Here is a 21,375-nt window from a genome sequence, read left to right on the forward strand (position 1 = left end):
TGTTTGTTTGCACATCAGCAAGAATGTTACGTTCAATTCTAAAGCAATCTATACTATAGGAAGTTGTGTTTATTAAGTTATGCTTCAAATAATTGGCAACAAGGATCACAATTGTTTGCACGAATAAAGTAGCTAGTGAAGTTGGAGAATTTTAATCATGGAGAACTTCTGATTTATTCAAGCCTGTATTCATTAATCTAGCACATATATATGGTGCTATCCTTTGATGAAGTTAGTAATATATAAAGTTGGGATGAAAAAAAGAGCAGAAACAGAATTCCACAATCTAAAACTTAATGGAGAAGAATTAGACCTCATTGAGCCCATTTTGCCAATGAACTATAGGGTTTTGTCCCACAGCTTAGGACCCCATTCCAGAAAAACAGTCTTCTGTGGATTTAAAATTACTGACAATACAGCAGTTTCTGACTGCTGAAGTCATTACCAAAAGAAAAATCATATACTCTTTTTTTTGTGGAGATGGGATGAATAAGAGACTCTGTTTATGTCTAAAACTCAGCCTGTCAACATTCCACCAGTTGTACATAGAATTACTGCCACCCTTAGGTACTATTGCAGAAGAATGGTACTTAAGACTGACAGGTGCAGAGTTTTACCCAAATTACTAAACTGAATCTCAACACAGTGGAGGAATACTCCCTAGAGATAGGCTTGCCAATTATAGTTGAACACGTTTTAGAAGTTTCATCTTGTGAACCCTCAAGTCTAACAATACACTCAAAAAACCTATTTTCTCATCACAAATTTGTACAATTATAATGAAAGATTCTTTTAAATACCACTCTGACTTTTCTCCTTGGCTGCTCTCACCAGAGTTGAGAAGATTCATCTTCAATTAATGGGTACTCCAAGATAGTTCTGGAGTGTTGGCAACCCTACTTGATGATGGTATTTTCACACTGTGTCAGTAGGAACTGGCATGGATAGTAAATTTGGGATTGTACCTTGTTTTACAAAGTGCTCTAGAGTCTGTTGCACTTGTAAGTTTTTTTTTTGGGGACGTTTTAAGGTTACTTCTTTTCACCTTGTAATATGTAAATTTCAGGAGAGATTTCAGCACATACACAGGCTGGACTTCTTTCTAAGGCTAGTTGTCCTCACCACAGCTGAACCATTGCAGTCGATATGGTGTATGTGTATCTACAGAACTGTAAGAGAGGGAATTTCAGGATTTTGGCCCAGTAACAAGACTGAAGAGGTTTAAATATAAATGAAAGTTCAACTTCATATGGTTTTCTTTAATAGTATCACTAAAATTAAGTAGCACATTTCACTGGAATTAATCTTATATTCCCTTAGTGCCAGTGTAAGGCTCCATTGGTGTACACTCTCTGCTGAGTCTGATCTTATGGGTTCAAGTTCCGCTACATATTGGAGGTGCAGCCTTTTGCAGGAGATGTTAGACCAACGCACTATCTGTTCTCTCAAGCAGATGTAAATGATTATATTAGATTACTTACAGTGTGGAAACAGGCCCTTCGACCCAACAAGTCCACACTGACCCGCCGAAGCGTAACCCACCCAGACCCATTCTCCTACATTTACCCCTTCACCTAACACTACAGGCAATTTAGCATGGCCAATTCACCTAACCTGCACATTTTTGGATTGTGGGAGGAAACCGAAGCACCCGGAGGAAACCCACGCAGACACTGGGAGAATGTGCAAACTTCACGCAGAGAGTCACCTGAGACGGGAATTGAAACCTGGTCTCTGGCGCTGTGAGGCAGCAGTGCTAACCACTGATGGCGTGGTGTTAATTCAAAGGCCAGGTTGTTGCGTTTTTTTTAACTCTGGTGACCCAGCCAATATTTATCCTTGCTCAACATCACAAAAATATTATTTGGTCAGCAACATATGCCTATTTGTGAAAATTTACAGTGTGGAAATTGCTTGCTCTGTTTCCTACTTTACTCCACATCAAAATACTTAATTAGTTATAATGAGCTTCAAGACAGCTGGGCATGAAAGAGGCTACATAAATGCAAATTGTTTTAGCTTGCATAACTTAATTTAATAACTGAATTATAGACTTAACTATTAGATGTTATATCGCATAGAAGCAATGTGAATTTATATCCACTGTATCAGTGGAGTAAAGTTCAGTGCAATATTGTAAGACTATGTTATAATTGCAGTAGAAATGTTTTGCAGAAATCAGTAAGATGCCAAACCATTTGCTACTGAAACCCTCATCCATGCTCCCATTACCTCCACACTCAATTATTCCAATCCGCTCTTGGACACCCTCTCATCATCACAGTCTTGAGCACATTCATGCTGTTGTATCCTAACCCAAACATCCATTACCCCTGTGCTTGCTTACCCAGACAGGCTCCTGGACCACCAACTCTGATTTTAAGATTCAGATCATGGTATTGGTATTTCGTTATATCATTGTCCCTCCCTACTTATGAAAAATGCTCCGGTCCTACAAACCACCAAAAATTGTGTGTTTCTCTAATGCTGGCTTCTTGTGAATACCGACCTACTTGTACCATGTGGCAGCAGTAACTGCAGACATTTAGGCACCAGATTTTGAAAGTCACTCCCAATCTCCTCTATCTTCAAGACCCTTGCTTTGATCAAATATTTTACCACCTATCAATGTCTCCTTCAGTGGTTGTGTCAATTTTTGTCTGATTATACTCGTGAGGTGCCTTGGGACATTTTACTACATAAACAGTATTCTATAACTGCAAGCTATTGTCATTAATCCTGCAACATTGTAGCTCATTCACTTCATAAATGAGATATAAATAAATTGCATTTAATTAGAACCAGACTTGCTAGGCCTTTGGAGTATGATTAAAAATGGGGAAGACAACCAAATTCCAATAACAACATGAGCCTGTTTAACTTAATGAAGTCCACATTTTAAAAAAAATCAAATCCTTCCCAACTGGTTTTGCAGTTGCTAACTAAGTATAACAATTAGAAACAGATTACATTTTCAGTCACACAAATAAAATAAAAGCACAGGACTGTCTATTAATATCTTTAGCATTTTCAATACAAAAATCTGGAGAGGGAAAAGTGAATAAAATATCTTGAAGAAAGTACAAAATTCCTTCATACTGTTGATTACTCAACTTTTTTAACCACCCTGTCACTTCTGATTTATTCAGGAAACAGGAAAGGCATTATGGTATTGGATAAGTGAATTACAAATGAATACAAAATATTTAATTGTCATTTTTAAAAAGTACAGATCTTAATTTACTGATACTTGCAAAGCTTACATTGCAAAGTTGCTTAAAAATAATGTTGAAATTAACTGTCAAAAATGAATTAAATATTGCACCTCTGACAATAGAGGATACTAGAGGACAAAAGAGTGTTGCAAAATTAGTACACTAGTACATGACTGACATTGATCCAATATCCTACATTATGTTTCACTTTCTAACATTCTCAAATGAAATCCCTTACTGAACATTAAGAATGATCACATTCACAAACCTGTAGTAATGTTAAGGCTATCATCTTCTGCTGATGACTGAGAAAGGAAGATGGTATAGGAATCACATATTTCACTAAAATTTAAGTTGAAGTCATCATCCATATCTAGAAGTATACTGTGTTCAAAGGATTTCTCCCACATTAAAGAATTCTCTGATGTTTGTTTGATGCAGTCTTCATCTAGGATGTCATGTGATTGTTGCAAATTAACACAGCAGTTCTCTACAAATGTGGCGAATTGATAATCATCCATTTTTTCCAGAAGTTCTTCATTGTCACTTATATTCAATTCATTAGTTGTATTACGATTAACATCTGTTTCAAAGCTGTCCATTTTTTGAAATCAGCAGAGAGGTAAATTAGCACAAAGAGATTGTTCTAAAAAGACACACGACACCTGAAAATCTTCATTTAATGATGTCTGAAATATGTACTGTAAAAGTAGAATAATCTATGCAGGAGAGAAGAAAAGAGAGTTATACAAAACTTTCATAATTAACATTTGAGTATACTTACTATAAAAAGTGATATTGTTACTAATCATATGTTCACAAAATGTGAAGAGTCAGAAGATGTGATATACACATTAAACATTTCATTCTATTTTAAATATTTTATACGAAATACTGTGTGCCTAACTATAACATATCGCACTGTCACATCCCTACAATTAAATGCCTTCAAAGTATGTTTATCACCATATTAACATATTATACAGTTTAAGGTTGGGAGAAAATGCTCTTCAGCTTGCTGTAGTTGTTAAATTTCATGAGACATGGGAAACCTGGATGATCAAACAGTAAAAGCTCCAAATTGGATTATATCAAGGCTTCCTGCCTCATGAACATATTTAAAATGCTAAGCTGCAGCCCTTCTGCCCTGACTCAGTAAAATCCAGAATCCCTTACTGAACATTAAGAATGATCACATTCACAAACCTGTAGTAATGTTAAGGCTATCATCTTCTGCTGATGACTGAGAAAGGAAGATGGTATAGGAATCACATATTTCACTAAAATTTAAGTTGAAGTCATCATCCATATCTAGAAGTATACTGTGTTCAAAGGATTTCTCCCACATTAAAGAATTCTCTGATGTTTGTTTGATGCAGTCTTTACAACTTTATTTATGTCAAATCATGCTCAATTCTACCCACTCACTTGCGTCTTTACTTTAGTAGCAAATTTTCAGAAACTTTATTACTTTATTTAAAAAGACAGATTAACTTTGTATTTCATATTTAAAATTCTTAATTGGTTTCTGGGTCAGTTTCATACCCTAACAAACTTGCTTGGAAATTTAAAAAATTCTCAATATTAGTAGTAAAAGAGCAAAGGTAGCTTCAGAAGTAGTTACGTAATAGGGCTGGATTTTGTCATCACAATACCTCAGGGATTCCCAGGCCTTATGTATAAGAATGAAAGTGGAGGCCTTTTACATGAGATCTTTGCTTCACTCCATTTACTTAGAATTATTGCACCTTTCCCAAATAAGCATACCTGTATATAAGACAAAATATGAAAATAAGATAAAAATGGGTAATCCCTGCCCTCCTCTCTCAATTTATACCCATCGTTCACTTACATATTCGAGTCTCCAAATGCAGGAATGCCCCTAACAGCTGATGGTTGGAATAGTATCAAAACTGTCCTCAGTTTGGAGGGTCAAGAGAGCCCTGGAAATATACCAAATGGAGCAACAAGTCAGGGAGATATTTTTATTTTTCTCCAATAGATCATTAAAGGATAGGGCTTTCTTTGCCCAAAGGTCAGCAGCAATAGTCCTGTTGGATAGGTGCATCTATTGTGTCAGATTACTGCCCAAGTACTAAAGACAATTGAAAAAAATTTGTTCATAGGATGTGTAAGTCACTGCCTGGACTAGCATTTATTACCCATCCCTTATTGCCCCAGGGAAGGTGTTGGTGAGCTGCCTTTTTAAACTACTGTACTTCGTTTACTGTAGGTGGACTCACAATGCCATTCAGAATGGAGTTCTAAGATTTTAACACAATGACACTGAAGAATCAAAGAAATATTTCCAGGTCAAAATGGTGATTGGCTTGAAGGAGAACTTGGTATTGGTAGTGTTCCCATTTATCTACTGCCCTTGTTCTTCTTGATGGAAGTGGTCATGGGTTTTGAAAGTGCTATCTAAGGATCTTTGGTGAATTTCTGCTGTGCATCTCAAAGATTATACAAAACTTCTGCTACTGAACATTGGTGAATTGAATGCATGCTTGTGGACGTAGCATCAATCGAGCTGGCTGCTTTGTCCTGGATAGTATTGAGCTTGAGTGTTGTTAGATCTGCTCTCATCCGGGCAAGTGGGAGTATTCCATCACACTTCTGGCATGTGCCTTTTAGATGATGGACAGGCTTTGGGGAATCAGGAGGCGAATTGCTCACTTCAGTATTCGTAGCCTCTGACCCACTGTCGTAGCCACTGTGTTTAGGTAGCGCTGTCAAACACTGGGGCTATCAGCCTCTGATTAGCCAGCAGCACTTGGAAACCAGGACTCCCTTGTCCAAGGTCCAAATACCAATTGAAAACCATGCCCTGAACCAATCAGCTGCATAATAGCTGGAAGATCAAGCAGGCTACAATCTCTCCTACTTTCTGGATTAGTCTGAAAATGGGAAGATAACACCCAAGTTAATAGGCAATTTACAAATCAACTCTGCTTAAAATTTGCAAATACAAGTTCAGTTCTGTATCAAATTGGAGGGTGGTAACAGAGATTACTATTAATAATGCAAAAGAATTAGCATTGTCTACATTTGACACCTCATATCATTTCCATACAATTTATCAATAAGCAAAGGCTCTAAATTAAATAGTAGGAAGGCAGATGGAATTAGGTGAAACCATGGAGGAGCCCTAATCACATTAATTATATTAATGTGACACTGGATGCGCATTTATTCAAATAAACCTTCCTTCATTCGCATCAGGGTTTGGAAACTATGGAAGGATCAGTTTCAGTCAGTAAATACTCTGAGTAATCTGAACTTGATACTTGTGGTTGTCATATGTTGACTACTGCCATCTGTTTATTGTTGTCAACTTTAGAATTGAAATGAATACGTTTTGTCCAGGTTTATGGGTCAAGAGTGGGAATCAGCTGCACCAAACATTGATCAAACACATTTGGACAGTGCTTATTCCTTTTTCTTGCCTATCCTTGGGAGATTATGTGGATGGTGAAGAATGAAAAAAGACTGGATATAGGTGGTTGGTGCAATTTCTATACAGAATGCCTAGATGGCAAAGGCTCATTGGATAACCTGGTCTTTATCCATCTTTTCTTATGCGTACTAACAATATTTCTCCCATTATTTTGCTGAAAAATTTTCAATGGTTAAAAGGAAGGGAAATAAAATGATATTGAAAACACAGCTAGAGAGATAGCAAACAAACAATTCTAATTCTGTATGGATAAAACTCTATGGGGCTTGGTTAACTGATTGTTTTCATATTATAATTGCCATCTAATTGTACATTAAAAGGCTAATGATAACCCAGGCCAACTTCAGGAAGTATTACCGATATTCAGAAAAGTCATTAATGATCACCAATTTATTAGAAAAACAAAAAACATTCATCCGCCATATCTTGCAAAAATTCAAGGTGAAACTATGTCAGCATCTGAGGAACAGGACAGTCAATGTTTTAACTTCAATTAATTTATTACTAACTTCTATCTTCTACTTTTAAAATCACAGGCTACCTTTTGACTAAATAATATTAAATGGAGTTGGAGAATTGTTGGCAGTACAATTTTATGTTTTTCACTGAGCTAAACACCAATTTACTGAGAATGTTATTCGAAGGAGATTTGGAATTTCCAGCACTAGGGTGTGAGAAATGGTACTCGCTCTTCAATAATTGCAGTCTGAGTCAAATTCCGAAGCAGGTATTTTATTAAAACATTCTTATAAGAAGGGGTGTGCAACAAGTAGGCACACAGATCAAAAGGTTACATTGCAAGTTATACAGTTCAGCTGAGTCTCTCTGTACTCCTCTTTTACCTTATTGGTATCACAAGCTACTCACTTCACTCCTCCTCTGTTTACTTCTTCCATTACTCTAAGCCTGTTGCCCCTTACTCTTGTTTGTTTCTTGCCTCGTTTGTGACAAATTCCAGGTGTTAGCTTGTCCATTTTACCACATCCCTCTGTCATCTATTGTTAGTGTACATAACTTCTGCAATATGGCTTCTGCTAAAGCATGTCTTCCTCCCTGATAGCCCACACTGAATCTTATGACCATTGATTGTGGTTTCTGCAGCACTGAGCCTTATGACCATTGATTGTGGTTTCTGCCAAACCAATACTTACATTTTTCACAAACATATTGTGGGATATAGATGATTTAATGTTATTTCTGCAATTATAAGTTCTGATACAGAGTAAATGAATTCACATTAGTTTGTGATTGTTTCTCGGCTAAGAGCTGAGTTAACAAGAATGGGGACTATATAGAGGAAGTATATAATCCGTTAAAAATGGTATGTTAGCATGAGACGTAATTACAAAACAATGGTAGATGTATGGGCGAACAGATAAGACAGCAGGAAAAGCATCTGTTTTCCCACTTGTACGGGGACACAGGAACAAAACCCTAATTACAGACGTCATGAAGGTCAGAGTGGCCTCCAGAGAGGCCCAGATGGAAGGAATAAATACTGATAAAGAAAGGATATGCCTAGCGATGACCTGTAGTGAGATGACGTCAAACGACCTTATGGGGCCAGAGACAGGCATTTGTCACGGACAAGGCCGGATAAACAGAAGTTGTGGGATCGGTCTTAGGGAAATGAGTGACGTAAGCGGAGAGGGGGGCAAACAATGAAATAAGAAAAAATATAGGGACTCAAATTGTATAAATTTCAAGAGTTTGTTGAATTTGATGTGTATTTGTCATTGCCTTACCTGGCATTAGACATTGCACCCACTTGCAAGTGTACAAATAAAGGACACTACTGATTCAGATTTTTGTCTCGGACTGCAATTGTTTAGTGAGTGAGCTTTGTTTCTCACAATATTTTGCACAGAGATAAGCGGAGAGCTGCATGCAAAATTATCTCCAATCACAAACCCATTTTGTTATTACCTATTCATTCTCAAATTTCCTGCCAAACCTACTAACATATGCATAACATGAAACTGTGCATTTACAATTAGAGCCTGACAATTCCTCTGACAGTACAAAACTTATTAAACAAAGAACTGCAGATTCTGGAGATCTGAAACTAAAACAGAAATTGCCGGCAAAACTCAGCAAGTTTTCTGTGAAGAAAGCAGAGTTAACGTTTTGAGGCCAGTGACTCTTCGGAGTTTCACCAGCAATCTCTTGTCACACAAAATATATTCCTTTTCTAAATCATTCATTGATCACGTGCATTAGTCACGGTGTATTTGTGATCAGATAATCATCAAAGCTTTGCAAATTTTGAATGTGACTTATAGTTGTGTCTAAATTTCTGATCTTAATTTTACACCAGCATTGACCATTGTCAACTCATCAGGAACGTGGGGGCTTAGGCCCGTCTCCCCTGCTCCTGGATGCTGCCTGACCAGCTGTGATTTTGACTCTGATCATCTGCAGTCCACACTTTCTCTCTAACGGTGTTACAAGAACAAAATGGCATTGCAAATTTGCATGCAGTCCATCAAACTTAGGTGGGAGCAAATTACCAGCCGATTTGCCAGTGCCAGGCATTACTGTGCTCCCTCTGCGACTTTCCTCGCTATCTTCATAGAATCCCTACACTGAGGAATCAGGCCATTTGGCCCAACAGGTTCACACCGACCTTCTGAAGTGTAACCTACCCACACCCATTCCCCATCTACACATTCCGGAACATTATGGGCAATCACCTAACTTGCACATATGTGGATTGTGGGAGACACTGGGAGAATGTGCAAACTGCATACAGATGGTCTGGAATCGAGCCCTGATATCTGGCGCTGTGAAGCAGCAGTGCTAACCACTGAGCCACCATGTGGCCCCTTCACTGAGGGGTCTAGGGCAGGTCAAACAGGCTGGGGTGATGCCTGCCCCCTGGGAAGGATCGATGCAAACGAAATTCGCACCCACCTGCGCCGTTATCCGCCCACACATCCCGCTTTTGATCTGGAGGGCGCGTTGAAAAAGTCGAATTGGTCACATCAATGAGCTGTTTCAACCCGAGCAAGCTCCAGCCCGTTACCAAATGATCCAAGGTAGATTGAGCGGCACTTAGGCGTGAAAGAGCAAGGAAATTCCAGCGTACCATAAATATTCACGGGACACAGTTGCAGCTGTTTCCTCTGAGGTGAATGGGTCTTTTACGTCGCAACTCCACGCATCTCTAGGCTCAAAAGGGCATAAATTTCCACTCCCAGTGGGTGAATGTCAAGTCACTCCAGCGCCGGCAACGGGTCCCGGGGTGACTAGTGATTATTGCAGTGCAAAGTGAAAGGCACTAAATTCAAAATCGCAAGTGTACTTGAGGATTTTCCTTTCTTCCACCTCGTAAATAGGTCTGACGGAGTAAAGGAGGCGTTGTGTTTGTAATGAGTGTCTAACCCTGAATTCTGATCTTTTCTAAACTCGCTCTCCCGGTGATAGGATAAACCTCTCTCTCCACGCCCTGAGCTTTAATCCTCTCGGTGCTGCTGCTCACTCCCGGCTGCATTTCCCACAGTTTTACAGTTAGACAGTGCCCTCCGCGAGCTGGCACGGGCTCAGCGGCGGTTACATAAATTAGGCAAATGAACGATCCTCAAGCTCCCATTGGCCCAAATTTGAATCGGAGCTCGAGTAAGGGGGTGGGGTTTCCTCGCCGTTGTTCCGGTGACAGCGAAACTACACCTCGCCTCCTGCCCGAATTCAACAGGATCCAATGACTGACTATCGCACAACAGTACAGAAAACCGGTTCCTGCAAGATTGCAACTTTAGTTCTCGCTTGTGTGCAGGGCCGATATACTGAGTATTTCCAGTATCTTCCTCTTTTTAAAACCTCGAAGTGACATAGATGTGCACACGTGTCTTTCGTATGGATGAAAGGTGCCCGTGTAAATGCCACTCAAATCTTTGCAGCCGATTTGGCAGCGCCTGCAAAGAGAAATCAGTGTTAACGTTTCGAGTCCAGTGACCGTCAGAATCTAACCCTGTAAATGCTTTTGCAGGCATTTAAAACTACTACAGTCAAGATTAGAGTGTGGTGCTGGAAGAGCAGAGCAGGTCCGGCAGCTTCCAAGGAGCAGGAAAATCGACGATTTGGGCAAAAGCCCTTCATCAGGAATCAGGAAACGTCGATTTTCCTGCTCCTTGGAAGCTGCCGGACCTGCTCTGCTCTTCCAGCACCACACTCTAATCTTGACTGTAGTAGTTTTAAATGCCTGCAAAAGCATTTACAGGGTTAGATTCTGACGGTCACTGGACGATTTGGGCAAAAGCCCTTCATCAGGAATCAGGAAACGTCGATTTTCCTGCTCCTGGGATGCTGGGATACTACCTGCCTGGCTGTGCTTTTCCAGTGCCACCCTTCTTGACTCGTCTCATCATCAGCCTAATTTGTACAGTGCTTTTCCAGCATCACTCTAATCTTGACTCTAATCTCCAGCATTTGCAGTACCCACTTCCGCCTATTTAAAACTACTATATCAGCTTTTTACTTTAATCAACTCCGTTTACTTATTTTTACTTTTTACCAGTTACACAACTCATCAGCTGTTTGAGAATTGTGAAACGAGGGTTATTCATATCTGTAACATGTTTCTATACTGAAGAATTCAATTGTTTGAGTTTTTAATGAGCTGTCTAAACCATTTCCGGCTGTGTATACTTTTGTTTTGGAATTTGGTTAACAGTAGTTTTTGCTTGTTTTTGTTGCAGATGAGCTTTAACTGAATAGTTTACAGAGTTTACAGTTCTTTAATTTCTATAGTAGCAACCAAAGAACAATTGAATGGTTAAAGTATAAAGAGAGGCTATTTGACCCATGTGTTGACTGTTGTGTCCACGTCTGGCGTCTGTAAGAGCAACTCAGCATGTCCCAGTCCCCTGTCTTCCCCACAGTTTTAAAAGGTTTTGTTTTGATAATTATCCTGTGCCCTTCTAAATCCGTAAGTGTATCTGCCTCCGCCAAACACTTGAGCAGCAGTACCGTTTTGGTTGCCTAGTTATTGGGGGCATCATTATTGTTGAAATGGTCATAAGTCAGCTTGAAAGGAGCAATGAATGATAAACTATAATGTACAAATTAGGCTGATGATGAAATGAGTCAAGAAGTGTGGCACTGGAAAAACACAGCCAGGCAGGTAGTATCCGAAGAGCAAAAGAGTCCATGTTTCAAGCTTAAGCTCTTCAGCAGGAATGAGATGATTCAGTCATGGAACCCACTGAGATCATGGTTGACCTAGCAACCAGTGACATCATTGTCAAATTATTTAATTATTGTTAAATACACCAGACCCACTATTAGGTTCCCATTCCACAATTATAGTCATTTTATTTTAAAATTTCCTCTATTTTTCACATTTCATTCCAGCAATCAAAATACATACAGTTCTTGATCTGTTTATGGGTAGGAACAGTTTCTGCTTAGAGTCAAGATTAGAGTGGTGCTGGAAAAACAGAGCAGGTCAGGCAGCTTCTAAGGAGCAGGAAAATCGCGTTTCAGGCAAAAACCCTTCATCAGGAATTCCTGATGAAGGATTTTTGCCTGAAACATCGATTTTCTGCTCCTCAGCTACTGCCTGACTTGCTGTGCCTGTCCAGCACCACAGTAATCTTTGCTCTGATCTCTAGCATCTGCAGTACTCACTTTCACATAGTTTCTACTTAACCGAACTTCTTATTATGATTTTTAAAACTTCTATCAAATCTCTTCTTGGCCTTCTCCTTTTCAAGGAAAGCTCCAGTCTTTCCTCCTACTAAATTGTCTCATTTCTGGAACCATTCTTGTCAACCTCTTCTGCACTCTCTCCAATGTTTTTGAGGCTAAAAACTATACACAATACTTGATTTGAGGTCGAATCACTTTTTTATATAAGGGTTGTCATAACCTCCCTGTTCTTGTACTCTATGAACTTATTTATGAAGCCTAGAATACTGTATGCTTTATTAAACAGCTATGTCTGCTCTCCTACCACTTTTTCTGCTAATTGCTAAAACGTCACACAAAACAAATGGGAAATTTCATAGCCTTTTGTAAGCACTGCCTAATTAAATGAAAATGCATTCCAAGGCCTTCCTCTAATTGCTTTAAAAGAATGTTAACATTCAATGCCTTTGTAATTGAAACCTGTTTTTACATCTTAATTCAGTGTGCAAATTAATACTTTCTCCTCCAAATGGATAATGAGCTGAGTAATTGATTAAGGGAGGTTTTGGAATAGTGCCCATGTCACTAGACTAGTAACCTTAGGAAACCAGGTGAATGTTCTGAGGACGTGAGTGCAAGTACCTCATGATAGGTGGGGAAATTTAAGCACAGTAAATACTTAGAATAAAACTATAACCTAATGATAGGCCATAGTGTTTTACAAAACTATCCAATTTGCTAATATTCTTTTAGGATCTGCCATCCTTATCCTTATTTGTTTTACACGTGGTCTCTCTCTGGGTAATTCCAGGTGGAGGACGGGAAAAATTTCTGGCTGTAACAGCTGTTCCTTTTTTGAGGTATTTTAGGTGTTGGAGGTGATTTCTTCGAATTCCAGGAGCAGCAATTACTGTTTTATATGCTGTAGCAGTGTTTTGGAACTTTTGAGAGAAGAAAGTCAAAACAACAGCACTTTTAAAAGGGAGAGGAACAGATAAAGGAAGCACATGGTGAGATCAGTGCAGGAGAGAGAGAGAAAGAAACCCACATTGCTAACTGACAGAGCAGTGAACCTGCGCAGTTACTGTCTTTGCTGTTGAATTCATGTATTGCTGGATATCGGGGTGCGTCTGGGAAAATTAACAAACAGTGAAATTCATAACTGATATTGGAGGAATCTGTTTGGGAGAGGTCACAGCACAGAAACAGATAAGTGGATATTTTAAGTGGGCTTTACAATAAGTCTGCAGTAGTGAGTAGAGTGGGTTCTTCCTTGATTTATGTTTTATTGAGATATGTCTCTTGTTTAAACTTAAAATATAAGCCATAATTATTAATTTAACCTGGAGCAGTGTTTTATAGATGAATAAGATAGTGCTATTTTCTGGGTCTGTAGATTGAAAGAAGCAAAAATGGCCTTTAGTCGAGTGATATGCTGTTCTTGTCGGATGTGGGCATTTTGGGACAGTTTACAGGTTACTGAGGACTATATCTGCAATAAATGCTGTTGGTTGCGAATCCTATCAGATCAAATGGATCAGTTGGAGAGACGGTTAGAGGCAATGAGGAATTTACAAAAGCAAGGGGATGTGTTGGATGACAGTTACAGGAAGGGAAAAAAAAATCACAGATACAGTCATATAGATGGGTTAACTCCAGGAAAGGTAAAAGAGCTAGGCAGTTAGTGCAGGGGTGTTCTCTGGCCAACTTTCCTCATTCCTGAAGAAGGGCTAATGCCCGAAACGTCGATTCTCCTGTTCCCTAGATGCTGCCTGACCTGCTGCGCTTTTCCAGCAACACATTTCCATCTCTGTTCTCTGGCTATCCCCATTTCAAGTAAGTATGCTACTTTGGAAAATTTGGGGGGTGATGGATTCTCAGGGGAACGTAGCATGAACAGCCAAGCTTCTGTTATTGAGACTGGCTCTAATGCAATGAGGAGTACGTCGGGTTCCAAGAGATCAATTGTGTTAGGGGACTCTCTAGTTCAAGGTACAGACAGATGTTTCTGTGGCCAGCAGCAAAAAATCAGAATGATGTGTTGCTTCCCTGGTGCCAGGATCAAGAATGTCTCAGAGAGGGTACAGAATGTCCTCAAGGGGGAAAGGGGCCAGTAGGAGGTAATTGTACACATTGGAACAAACAACATAGGAAGAGAAAAGGTTGAGATTCTGAAGGGAGGTTACAGAGAGTTAGGCGGGGATTTAAAAAGAAAGTCCTGGGGAGTAGTAATATCTCGATTACTCCCGGTGCTACAAGCTAGTGAGGGCAGGATTAGGAAGATAGAGCAGATGAATACATGGCTGAGGAGCTGATGTATGGGGAAGGATTCACATTTCTGGATCATTGGAATCGCTTTTGGAGTAGAAGTGACCTGTACAAGAGGATGGATTGCACCTAAATTGGAAGGGGACTAATATACCGGCAGGGAGATTTGCTGGAGCTGCTTAGGAGGATTTAAACTTGTAAGGTGGAGGGGTGCGATCCAGAGAGATAGTGAGGAAAGAGATCAATCTGAGACTGCTACCTTTGAGAACAAAGGCGAGTCAAACAGTTGGGGCAGGCAGAGACAAAGCAGAGAACAAGGTAGGACTGATAAATTAAACTGCATTTATTTCAATGCAAGAGGCCTAACAGGGAAGACAAATGAACTCAGGGCATGGTTAGGAACATAGGAGTGGGATATCATAGCAATTACAGAAACATGGCTCAGGGTTGGACAGGACTGGCAGCTTAATGTTCCAGGATACAAATGCTACAGGAAGGACAGAAAGGGAGGCAAGAGAGATGGGGGAGTGGCATTTTCGATAAGGGATAGCATTACAGCTGTACTGAGGGAGGATATTCCTGGAAATGTATCCTGGGAAGTTATTTGGGTGGAACTGAGAAATAAGAAAAGGATGATCACCTTATTAGGATTGTAATATAGACCCCCTAATAGTCAGAGGGAAATTGAGAAACAAACTTGTAAGGAGATCTCAGTTATCTGTGAGAATAATAGAGTGGTTATGGTAGGTGATTTTAACTTTCCAAACATAGACTGGGACTGCTAAGGGTGTTAAGGGTTTAGATGGAGAGGAATTTGTTAAGTGTGTACAAGAAAAGTTTCTGATTCAGTATGTGGATACACCTACTAGAGAAGGTGCAAAACTCTTGGGAAGTAAGGCAGGGCAGGTGACTGAGGTGTCTGTGGGGGAGCACTTTGGGGCCAGGGACCATAATTCTAATAGTTTTAAAATATGATGGAAAAGGATCGAACAGATATAAAAGTTGAAGTTCTAAATTGGAGAAAGGCCAATTTTGGCGGTATTAGGCAAGAAGTTTCTAAAGCTGATCGAGGACAGATGTTCGCAGGTAAAGGGATGGCTGGAAAATGGGAAGCCTTCAGAAATGAGATAACGAGAGTCCAGAGATAGTATATTCCTGTTAGGATGCAAGGAAAGGCTGGTAGGTATAGGGAATGCTGGATGACTAAAGAAATTGAGGGTTTAGTGAAGAAAAAGAAGGAAGCATATGTCAGGTATAGACAGAATAGATTGAGTGAATCCTCAGAAGAGTATAAAGGCAATAGGAGTATACTTAAGAGAGAGATCAGGAGGGCAACAAGGGACATGAGATAGCTTTGGCAAATAGAATTAAAGAGAATCCAAAGGGTTTTACAAATACATTAAGGACAAAAGGGTAACTAGGGAGAGACTAGGGCCCCTCAAAGATCAGCAAGGTGGCCTATGTGTGGAGCTGCATCTTGAGAAATGTTAAATTTGCAGATGACACCAAAATTGGAGGTGTAATGGACAGCGAAGAAGGTTACCTCAGATTACAACAGGATCTTGGTCCGATGGGCCAATGGGCTGAGAAGTGGCAGATGGAGTTTAATTTAGACAAATGTGAGGTGCTGCGTTTTGGGAAAGCAAATCTTAGCAGGACTTATACACTTAATGGTAAGGTCCTATTGTGTGTTGCGGAACAAAGAGACCTTGGAGTGCAGGTTCATAGCTCCTTGAAAGTGGAATTGCAGGTAGATAGGATAATGAAGAAGGCATTTGGTTTGCTTCCTTTTATTGGTCAGTGTATTGAGTACAGGAGTTGGGAGGTCATGTTGTGGCTGTACAGGACATTGGTTTGGCCACTGTTGGAATATTGCATGCAATTCTGGTCTCTTTCCTATCGGAAGGATGTTGTGAAACTTGAAAGGGTTCAGAAATGATTTACAAGGATGTTGCCAGGTTTGGAGGATTTGAGCTATATGGAGAGGATGAATAGGCTGGGGCTGTTTTCCCTGGAGTGTCAGAGGCTGATGGGTGACCTTTTAGATGTTTATAAAATCATAAGGGGCATGGATAGGATAAATAGACGAAGTTTTTTTCCCTGGTGTGGGGGAGTCCAGAACTAGAGGGCATAGGTTTAGGGTGAGAGAGGAACAATGTAAAAGAGACCTAAGGGGCAACTTTTTCATGCCGAAGGTGGTATGTGTATGGAATGAGCTGCTAGAGGAGGTGGTGGAGGCTAGTACAATTGCAACATTGAAAAGGCATCTGGATGGGTATATGAATAGGAAGGACTTGGAGGGATATGGGCCAGGTGCTGGCAGGTGGGACTAGATTGGGTTGGGATATCTGGTCGGCATGGACGGGTTGGACCGAAGGGTCTGTTTCTGTGCAGTACATCTCTATGACTGCAGATTGTGGTTGGTTCTTAATTGGCAATGCATGCGAGAATCATAGAATCCCTACATTATCCCTACAGCCACCCTCCAAAGACCTTCCCACCCAGACCTAACCGTCTCCCTGTAACCCTGCATCTCTGAACTATTGGAGGAAACCGGAGCACTAGGTAGAAAACGACGCAGACAGAAGGAGAATGTGGAAACTCAACAGTCACCCAAGGATTAAATCCAACCCCGGGTCCCAGTGCGAATCACTGAACGGCACTGCCCTTGAAAGAAGCAAGCAAACGCGTTTTTATTTTATAGTTGTCCTCGTCCAGGCAATGTTGTACAAATCGCATGAATGAAAAGAACAAGGGACTGCGTGTGATTTAAGTCGTTCTTTCACTGAGTCAGGTCAGGTAGAATTGGCCGATAGGCTGCCAGGCTCTTTATAGTATAGGTGTTCCGAGAACTTGGGGCCAGGGAAGGGGTGGGCGCAGCTTCTCCGTCACCATAGCAACGGCGCCGAGTTTGCTTCCTTACCCGAACGCTGATTCAAATTTGAGCCAATGGGAGCGCGGTTTCTGCTCATTTGCCTAATTTATGTAACTGCCGTTGAGTATGAGCCAGCTCGCGGAAGGCAATGTCTAACTGTAAAAACTAGTGGAAAATTGACCGGGAGTGAGTGGCGGCACTGGGAGGATTAAAGTTTGGGGAGGGGCAGGCTGGTCTCTCCAGGAGACTGAATTTAGAAAGGATTAGATTTCCAATAAGTGACCAACCTGGAAACCCAACGCCTTCGGTGTTCATTAACACAAAGTGAGGTTCGCCGCCGAATGTGATCTGTCTTTAACAAAACCCATTGGCTGGGCCTGATCGAAACACTGCAATTTCCAGACACCTCCAGGAGACAAGATTTGTGGTCGTGGTCAGTATGAACAATAAAGACCTCCTTGCTTCCCGTTTGGCTCTCTTGGTCTGTTCGCCACTTTTCACGCTTTGTTTCTAACTTGCCCCTGCCTTCGTGTCCTTTGCCTCTCTCCCTCGCCTTTTGCCTTTTCATCAGAGTTGTGCTTGCTTTTGCAAGTCTTTTCACTTGCGTTGCCCTTTGAATTTGAGTTGTTCATTGGGGGGACTGAGGGAAATTAAACTTCAGGTTTGAAGTGTCCCTGTCTGCTAAAAAGTGACAAATATGAAGTACCCTAAATGCTAGTTAAAACTTCGCCTTGCACTGTTGGGTTTGTAGCTGTCCATTAAGTTATTATCCAGCTCAACGGCATTTGAAACGTCTTGTATTCTTTAATCGGATTTCTCCTTCGTGGCCCAGTTTAACATTGGAAATTCATGAGTGAACTGAAGCTAAGATGTCCAGCAGATTGGATTGTGGAGACAAGTTGGAAATTCATCTGTGTTTTAAAGTGAAAGAAATCAGATGCCAATGATAAATTGATAGGATGCCCACAACTAGGGAGAATTTAGATTTAGATTACTTACAGTGTGGAAACAGGCCCTTCGGTCCAACGAGTCCACACCGACCCTCCGAAGAGCAACCCACCCAGACCCATTCCCCTACATTTTACCCCTTCACCGAACACTACGGGCAATTCAGCATAGCCAATTCACCTAACCTGCACATTCTTGGACTGTGGGAGGATACCCACGCAGACACGGAGAATTGTCTGAGTGCTAATCACTGTGCCACCGTGCCGCCAGTATTTTGGCAAAATTAAACATGGTATAATCTGAAGAAATATCTAACAGTTCCAAGTATTCATCGATTTGGGGGTTAGTGCCAATTTTATAAGCATTTGAACAAAAAAAAACTGAAAAAGGGCTTTTTGAATGGCAGTAAGTCTTTGAACTTTACTAGTGGGAAAATAAGCAGATGGATAGAAAGAATCAGAGGTTTCCTTCTTCATCTTAGGCTACAGTGGGCACAGTATATTCAGGAAATTGAAATGTGACAGTTTACACGTCTAGTAACAACGTCCCCCGCCCTACCACACCCCAACACACACCTAACCCCGCATTTAAAATGGACATAAATTATGAATAGATGGAAAATTAGGCCGTCTTTCAGGGTTTATTGCGTCTCTTTGCTTGATTTCCTTGTTTTCCCCATCAAATGCCCCAGCCCAAGGCGAAGCAATTCAATAGTTCCAAGCACAACAGTGGTAATATGTGCACTGAAAATTGTTATAAACTGTGTTTTAACTTCTTTGTGAAAATGCAATTTAAATATAAATCAGAATCTTGTAATCTTGTGAATTTGCATATGAGGGATAGATCATCTTTAGTATTCACTGTGAAGAATGAGATCTTTGTATATGTATTGTAATATAGATGTATCTTAGCTTTCATGACTTGCAATAATGGTTTTACTGGTTTGCTGTATTTAGTTTTCATCAAAGCTGTTTTGTTTATTTCAAATCTAGTAATAGACTTTGTATCATGGATGCGAAGTGTTTTATAGTGTAGTTTCTTTCAGCAAATATAACCATGTGGAAAGTTTAAAGCTGAATAACATATTGAAGAGCTGTTTTGCAATCTTTGTAAAACATTACTATGTTCATATTATAACTGTTTGCAGATTTTGCTTTTAAAGATTAGCATTTGCTGCCTAGTCTGAATTAAATTTAAGATATATTATACAAAAGTGCAGAACATTATTCAGTGACATGATCTACTGTATGCCTGATCTACAGTGTGGAATAATTAAAATTAGCCAAGGGAAAGCATATGACAACCACCAGTACCACATGCAAATAACTATTCAAAACGAGGTAACTTACTGACTGAATTTGAGACTTCAATTTTCAGTTACATATATTAAACAGAGGTAAAGCAATCTTTGAGAAAATTTGTAACTCAGATTGAGGCTCAGGTTGTAAGTTTGGTTGCTGAGCTGGCAGGTTAGTTTTCAGATGCTTTGTCACCATGCTAGGTAACATCATCAGTGAGCCTCCGGTGAAGTGCTGGTGTTCTGTCCCGCTTTCTATTTATGTGCCTTGGTCTTAATGTGGGTGATATTGTTTCCAGTTCTTTTTCTCAGAGGTTGGAAAAATGGGGTCCAAATCGATATGTTTATTGGTGGAGTTCCAGTTTGAATGCCAAGCTTCTTGGAATTTCCGTTCATGTCGCTGTTTAGCCTGTCCTAGGATGGATGTGTTGTCTCAGTCAAAGTGGTGTCCTCCTTCGTCTGTATGTAAGGATACTAGGATCAGTGCGTCATATCTTTTGGTGGCTAGTTGGTGTTTGTGTATTCTAGTGGCTAGTTTTCTGCCTGTCTGTCCAGTGTAATGTTTGATACAGACCTTGCAAGGTATTTTGTAAATTACATTCATTTGTAGCTTGTTGGTATAGGGTCCTATAGATTCATCAGTAGCTGTTTGAGTGTTTTGGTAGATTTGTGGGCTACCATGATGCCAAGGGGTCAGAACAGTCTGGTACTATACCAACTAGCCACCAAAAGACATGACCCACCATCACTGTCCTTACGTACAGATGAAGAAGGACATTGCTTTGACTGGGACAACACATCCATCCTAGGACAGGCTAAGCAGGGACATGCACGGGAATTCCTAGATGCCTGGCATTCAAACTGGAACTGCATCAAAAAACACATTCATTTGGACCCCATTTACCCCCGCTGAGAAAAAGAACTAGAAATGATATCACCCACCTTAGGAGATGAAGATACATAAATAGAAAGCGGGACAGAACACCAGCGCTTCACCAGAGGCTCACTGATGATGTTATCTAGCATGGTGACAAAACATCTGAAAACAAACCTGCGAGCTCAGCGAGCAAACGTATAACCACAGGTAAAGCTTTATTTGACTCAATGTCAGAATTAAGAGTGGATAAACACTTAATAACTAAGGACTAATCTTGGCATTTCTTTATTTGATTTATTCAAAATTCTTCAAACATGTAAACAGTTGTGATATTATTCCTGTGTCTAAGATCAGTGGATGTAGAGTCAGAAGAAAAAAATAGCAGAATAGACCGTAGGAGCTAAGCTTAACTGATTACTGAAATCCAATCCATCTGTTCTGAAGAAGGGTCACTGGACCAGAACCATGAACTTTTATTTCTCTCCTAATGCTGCCAAACCTGCTGGATTTCTCCATCAGTTTCTAGTTTTGTTCATTTTCAGGGTTGCTTCTTTGGTTAAGAAGATGGGAAGTGGTGTTCTACATTAATTTGTGCAAAGATGGAAACAGAAATTTCTGGAAATTTTCAGATTGGTAACATTTTGTGGAAATAAATCAAGATTTAATGTTTTAGTTTGATGTCCTTTGTGTCAGTTCTGATACTAATTTAGCAGACCCTGGAGGTGAATGATTAATTAAAATTTGCATAAACAATTTGGACTTGAGAAATGGAAATTCTAGAGGAATACAATTGAGCTACCTAAGAACTAG

The 21,375-nt window shown here is 40.1% G+C and overlaps 2 protein-coding genes across 14 annotated transcripts in view; one reads left to right on the forward strand and one right to left on the reverse strand.

Moving 5' to 3' along the window:
* Nucleotides 1-10,311, reverse strand: part of aknad1 (AKNA domain containing 1) — an 87,612-nt gene extending 77,301 nt beyond the window's left edge. For 4 of the 11 annotated variants that reach the window (XM_087990799.1, XM_043699718.2, XM_087990802.1 and 1 more), the window contains exons 1-4: nucleotides 9,586-10,211; nucleotides 5,068-5,158; nucleotides 4,871-4,982; nucleotides 3,484-3,934 (exon numbers count right to left, since the gene is read on the reverse strand). In XM_087990799.1, coding sequence (XP_087846925.1) covers nucleotides 3,484-3,817 — 334 coding nt within the window. In that variant the 5' untranslated portion in view covers nucleotides 3,818-3,934; nucleotides 4,871-4,982; nucleotides 5,068-5,158; nucleotides 9,586-10,211. Of the gene's footprint in view, nucleotides 1-3,483; nucleotides 3,935-4,870; nucleotides 4,983-5,067; nucleotides 5,159-9,585 lie in introns of all 11 variants that reach the window. The other 7 variants (XM_087990801.1, XM_087990800.1, XM_043699719.2 and 4 more) reach the window with 7 other exon arrangements.
* A 7,260-nt stretch (nucleotides 10,312-17,571) lies between these two features.
* Nucleotides 17,572-21,375, forward strand: part of gpsm2 (G protein signaling modulator 2) — a 68,710-nt gene continuing 64,906 nt past the window's right edge. For 2 of the 3 annotated variants that reach the window (XM_043699722.2, XM_043699723.2), the window contains exon 1: nucleotides 17,573-17,876. The gene's annotated coding sequence lies outside the window, so the exon portion shown is untranslated. Of the gene's footprint in view, nucleotides 17,877-21,375 lie in introns of all 3 variants that reach the window. The other variant, XM_087990803.1, reaches the window with a different exon arrangement.

The sequence above is a fragment of the Chiloscyllium plagiosum genome, unplaced genomic scaffold (assembly GCF_037043375.1).
Source record: "Chiloscyllium plagiosum isolate Xiang-an unplaced genomic scaffold, Cpla_swu_hap1 HiC_scaffold_9, whole genome shotgun sequence".
NCBI classification, from domain to species: Eukaryota; Metazoa; Chordata; class Chondrichthyes; order Orectolobiformes; family Hemiscylliidae; genus Chiloscyllium; species Chiloscyllium plagiosum.